Genomic DNA, 6000 nt, shown 5'->3' with positions numbered 1-6000 from the left:
AAAAAAAAAAAAAAAGCAATAATTGTTTCAACATAGAGCTATCATAAAAATTGAATGATAAAGAATAGTGTTAGACATGTAAGAACTCAATAAATGTTAGTGCTACAGTTCTATGAAGTGTCCCTGCTGTGTGACTTCACTGGGGAGATCTTTCTGATCACCCCAGATAGAGAGGGTCATGACAGACCAAAGAAATGATTCCGTGGAGTCCACTGTGAACCAGTCCATCTTTGGGGTCACTTACAAGAGCATGGGTGACTTGTGTAGCTGTGTCACTGAAAAGCCACACCTCAGCATGGGTGGTGACTTAACAGAAGTTCACACACACACACACACACACGCACACACACGCACACACACACTCTCACCATGAAATTCATAGGTGATGACTCCAACAGGCCTCCGGCACCCCAGCAGTTGTTTAGTTTTGTTAACCTCAGAGAGGGGTGGTCGCACCTGAGGTTTCTAGTGCTATGATAAAACACCGTGGACAAAAGCAACTTGGGAAGGAGGAGACTTATTTCTTCTTAGCACTTGCAAGACCCACACTGGTCACTTAGGGAACTCAGGGCAGGAGCCTGGACACTAATGCCTTGTCCCAGGGCTACATTGTGGCACCTGTGCATGCCCACACACATCTTACAGAATGACTTGGTGGTGTGTTTTAACCTGTGAGTCCTACATGTCCTTTTCATTGAGTCTATGAGTAATTAAGAGAAAAATTACAATGTCAAATGTAGCTCTATGAAAATGACTGATTTTGATTTTAAGTGAACTTCACCAAAACTATGTTGTGCATATATGCTTGCGTAAAATTCTTGGGTTTTGTTTTTTAGTCAATGTCTTCTTTTCATCTCTTTGCTTGTTTTTTTTTTTTCTAAAGAATTATTTAATGTATATGAGTACACTGTAGCTATCTTTAGATCCACCAGAAGAGGGCATCTGATCCCTTTACAGATGGTTGTGAGACACCACTTGGTTGCTGGGAATTGAACTTAGCACCTATGGAAGAGTCAGTGCTCTTAACTGCTGAGCCATCTCTCCAGTCCCTGTTTACTTGGGTTTTTTGTTTTGTTTTGTTTTGTTTTGTTTTGTTTGTTTTTTGTTTGTTTGTTTGGTTGGTTGGTTGGTTTTTCGAGACAGGGTTTCTCTGTGTAGCCCTGGCTGTCCTGGAACTCACTCTGAAGACCAGGCTGGCCGCAGCGAACTCAGAAATCCACCTGCCTCTGCCTCCCAAGTGCTAAGATTAAAGGCGTGCGCCACCACTTCCTGACTGCTTGTTTTTTAAAAACAGGGTCTCATGTAGCCCAGGCTGGTCTTGAACTTCCAGTCCTTCTGTTTTCATCTCATAAGTACTGAGATTTTCAGTGTGAATTGCTACACCCAGCTGTATTTGTTTGCTTAAGCTGTATTTGTAAAAGATATTTTAGAAATGGATTTTGTTGCCGGTCTACAGACTGAGTTTCAGGACAGCCAGGGCTACACAGAGAAACCCTGTCTCAGAAAAAAAAAAAAAAAAAAGAAAGAAATGGATTTTGTTTTAAATAATAAATAAAAACAAATTTTGTGGTTAATGTTCCTTTCAGATCATGTCAAGACCAAGCCGTGTTTCATTGATTCTGACCCTGTGGAGCTGTAAAATGATTCCTCTCCCAGGAACAAGCATACAGGTCCTCAGCAGACACATCCGCCTCTGCCTGTCTGATGGCAGCAAGGTAGGAGGAAATCCAGGAGACCTGAGTCAAGTTGCCCGGGTATTATTCTCTCTCTCTCTCTCTCTCTCTCTCTCTTTCTCTCTCTCTCTCTTTCTCTCTCTCTCTCTTTCTCTCTTTCTTTCCTTCCTCCCTCTCTCTATACACATATATCCCTATGCACCCACACCACACTTATATAGGACTATAAATAGGTGGTAGTACACTCCACATTGTTTCTGATTAAGTCAGTTTAACTCCTGGATCTTTGAATGGTGAATGTGATATTGTTACGTCAGATAATGTATCCAAGGTTCTAAAGCTTATCTCCTGCTAGTGACTCTCAGTCTGGGACCTAACTAGAGCACTACATTTTTGACAAATATATACATCAGTGTAGCCACCACCTTAACTGAGAAAGCAGAGCACTGCCATGTGTGTACAGAGCTCCCAATCTACTCCACCCTGGTTCAGGAGACTGTGTTTCATCCAGTACCAAACAAAAGTTGGAATGATATTTTTAAAACAAATATATCTTTTATGAAAACATTCTTAGTGCCTGGACAGACATTTGTAGCTTTAACCGTAAATACTGGAAAGAATAAAGACCCAAAGTCAGTTACCCAAGCTAGCAAATTAAAAACCTGGGCATAGAAAAGTGTGTCATGGACAGACATTTGTAGCTTTAAATGCAAATACTGGAAAGAATAAAAATCCAAAGTCAGCTGCCCAAGCTAGCAACTTAAAAACCTGGGCATAGTAAAGTGAGGAAAACCTGAAAGGATCAAGAAGATGAAATTACAGAAATTAATAAAATAAGAGGAAAGATAAAATGGAGAGAAAACATTAAAAAGTTGTTTTGTTTTTGTTTTTTAAGAATCAAATTGAAAGATACATGGAAAAACTTATGAAGAAATTGGTTTTTTGATTTGGTTGGATTGGGAATTTTTGTTTTTTCTGGTTGTTTGTCTGTGTCTTTTGAGACAAAGTTTCTCTGTGTAGCCTTGACTGTCCTGGACTCACTTTGTAGACCAGGCTGACTTTGAACTCACAGAGATCTGTTTGCCTCTGGCTGCCAAGTGCTGGGATTAAAGGTATGCTACCATGCCCAGCTGAAGAACTTGTTTTTAAAGAGAAACAAAAACAAAAACAAATTTAATGATATCTGAATAGAAATTGAGACATTAACACCAATCCTTCAGACATTAGTGAGTAATGTGGGATCTCACAATCAATTCTGTACCAGCAAATTTTGCAATACTGATGAAAATGTTTCTTGGAAAACTATAATATAATGAAACTAAAGTAAAAATGAATAATGTCTGCCAAAGGAATAAAAGCTTAATAAGAAATCTTTCTCTAGGGAACACTCTAGGCCTACATGGCTTCACTAATGACTTCCTCCCAGGAGAAATCTCATATGAACCTCCTGTACAGAACAGATATGAAGAAAAAGCTTCATCTCATGAAGCCAAGAAAACATGATGCCAAAGTGTTACATCAAAAGGAAGAACTTGTACAACCAGCATCCTTCATGGCTATAGAAACTGAAGTTCTAATCCAATCCCCAGACTGAGCCTGGGTGGGTACAACAGACACCCTGCCACAGCCAGGGGAGTTTCTCCCAAGAATTCAGAGGGGCACAACTATGCAGCTAGCATTTAACACTTGACAAGCAATCACTGTAATCTGCCATATTGACAGCAAAAAGAAAAATGACCAGATTAACATAGAAAGCTCAATAGATGTAGGAAGATTTGGGAAATTTCAAGGCCCATTCATGATTTCTAAGAAAATTTCACAAAGTAGAAGTAGAGGGGAAAGTCCTGGTTTTGTAAAGAACAGCATGAAAGAAAGCTCAGTGCCACATCACCAGACTTAACAGGAAAATAGCAAACATTTTCCTTAAGATCAGGAACAACTTAGAGGTCTGAGAAGGGAAGAGGGAAAGAAGATGAGTCAAATAGAACATAAACAGCAATAATCATAGCCATTGACTCATGAAACTGGGTTGTAGCAGACTTCCTGTTATAGGTGTATTTAGTAGGAATGTGTGTCCTCATGCTGTCTACTTCAATTCTCCCACAATAAATCTAAGACTGTCACAACTAAGAAGCGTTGCTGTCAGAAAGAACCAAGTAAGAACATGCCACTTGTAGAGACAGTCCAGTTCTCTGAGCAGTTCACCAAAAGCTGCAGTGCCCAAGGAAGCAGGGATGTGGGGAAGGAGCCTGGGGCTTTGAGCTGGATGCTGCATTTTTACTGATTTTCTCTGTGGGTAGAGATGGAGTTTTGTAGCCCGCGTGGTCCTCTCGCCGGGAAGAAGACACGCGGACACACTAGGTTCCTTCTGCAGCAACGACATTTACTGCCCTCTCCCAGAGGGAAAAAGAGACCGAGCCAGTAATCCGCACTGCTTATATACACCACAGTGCGGGGTATCTGCCCACAGCGTGGCGTGTCTGCTCATGATTGGCTGTTCGCTCATTACCCTACGTAATGCCCCAGAATGGGCCGTGACATGGCGTCTTTTCACTCTACGCACATGCGCAAACAGTTCTCTAGGCACATGCGCAAACAGTTGTTTACTCGACAGCGGAAGTAGGCGCCATCTTGCCATGGCGAATGCCGGCTCCCTACAGAGTTTAGGGCTTCACATGTGCTAAACACCTGCAATGCACTGGGCTCCCCACCCTCTGCTGCCCGCTGGGTTTTCTCTTCCTTCTAATCTTTTGTTCTTCCATTTTCTTTGTCCTATATACACACCCTACACTGAAGTATGCGAGTGCGCGCGCGCACACACACACACACACACACACACACACACACACGATGCACTCATTGTTGGTGGCTTGGGAATCATAGGTCCCTATAGTGTGGTTTCAAATGAGAAAATCTCATTTCAGGTCCTGAGTAATATCCACACAGTCCGAGCCGTGTGGCAGCCTAAAAAGCCAAAAACATGGACCTTCTCTCCTCAGGTAAGTCACCTGCTGAGGGGGAGCCTTCACCTGTGACGTAGAAGGTGCATCCGAGGCTTCCAGAGTGTGCTGCATGGAACATGCAGTCTTTAGGGCTAAATGGAAATCTTTATAGTCCATAGTATTCTTTGCCGATCTTGGCAGAGTCCCTCAGGCCCCTGACTCCCTGAGGCTGTGACCATAGCTTCTCGGTGGATTTCAATTTTAGGAAATGTCCTTTCATGGAGAAGAAAGCAAGTAAGATTAGGATTGGGGTGTTTTGCAAAATGAAATCTTCCAACAGTGCTAAAGGCTCTCAGGTATTTCCCTCAGATAGAAATCAAAGGCAACGCCTTAGGGAATGGTGTATTACACCCAGATCCTATTGAGGCTGCGGTGAATTTAGGCTTCCCTAGTGAGTCAAGGGAGTCTTTTGACAGTATTGTTTGTGGTAGGACTCATGGCTTCAGCACTTACCTCCCTCCCACAACTAACCCCTTTGTTCTACTGTACCCTAGAAGCCTTCAGCTCCCTTCCTCCTCCTGCATCAGGTCTTAGCATATGACAGGTCAGGGAGAGGGCACAGGCTGTGCTGGAGGTTCAGCCACCTCACTTGATGTGACTTGTGTCCTCACTGCTCTGTGACACAGCTCCTCAAAGCCCTTTGTTCCCTCACACCTGCTTCTAGGGAGTACTGCTTGTTCTTTGGTCTAGACCTTCACAGTTTGCTCTCCCATCTCTGGCAATATGCAGCATTAAAAGTAGGATTTCCTGTTTTCCCAGGATATGAGGATGAGCTGCTGGGAGGAATAAATATGAGTGCTTTTCTTGAATGAAGCAAAGCATATCACATGCTCTGGTTATGTGGGAGTTTACATGTGCACGTACATCTGTGAACAGCAGCAATATCCACTACTGATGGACACTGGCCTTGGACAGGCCACATGCACCGTGGTCTTCAGTCCTTTAGAAATAGTTAGTGTAATATAGCATGCAGGGTGTGCTTTGTCACAGCTCTGGGAACTGACTGATAGTTCTTTGCTTCTTTGCCTGTTCTAAGCAAAAAGTAAATAAAAATAAAAAACCAACCAAACAACCAATCAAATCAAGAAAGTTGAAGGCAATTTCCCTGTCAACAGAAAAGCTAAATGTTTCTGCTTCCAATCATTCACATGTGAATCTGGTCCATCTACCTTCAAGAATGTTTTTATTTGTTTGTTTGTTTGTTCTACATTTGTCTATTTTAGCATATCAAATGCTAAAACACAACATGCAAAAGAAAGCATAGGATAATTTGTAGGAGTTTGTACTCTCTACTCTGTGGGTCCATCCAGGGTTCAAACTCAAGT

At 42.3% G+C, this 6000-nt stretch overlaps 1 protein-coding gene across 8 annotated transcripts in view; it reads left to right on the top strand.

Moving 5' to 3' along the window:
* Nphp1 (nephrocystin 1) overlaps positions 1-6000 on the top strand; it is a 52356-nt gene that overhangs the window by 26393 nt on the left and 19963 nt on the right. For all 8 annotated transcript variants that reach the window (XM_031371841.1, XM_031371837.1, XM_031371840.1 and 5 more), the window contains exons 11-12: positions 1587-1715; positions 4598-4672. In XM_031371841.1, the coding sequence (XP_031227701.1) occupies positions 1587-1715; positions 4598-4672 (204 nt within the window). The remainder of the gene's footprint in view (positions 1-1586; positions 1716-4597; positions 4673-6000) is intronic.

Source organism: Mastomys coucha, unplaced genomic scaffold (genome assembly GCF_008632895.1).
Source record: "Mastomys coucha isolate ucsf_1 unplaced genomic scaffold, UCSF_Mcou_1 pScaffold15, whole genome shotgun sequence".
Classification (NCBI taxonomy): Eukaryota; Metazoa; Chordata; class Mammalia; order Rodentia; family Muridae; genus Mastomys; species Mastomys coucha.
The sequence above is the reverse complement of the archived record's forward strand: the minus strand, read 5'-3'. Positions and strand labels throughout refer to the sequence as shown.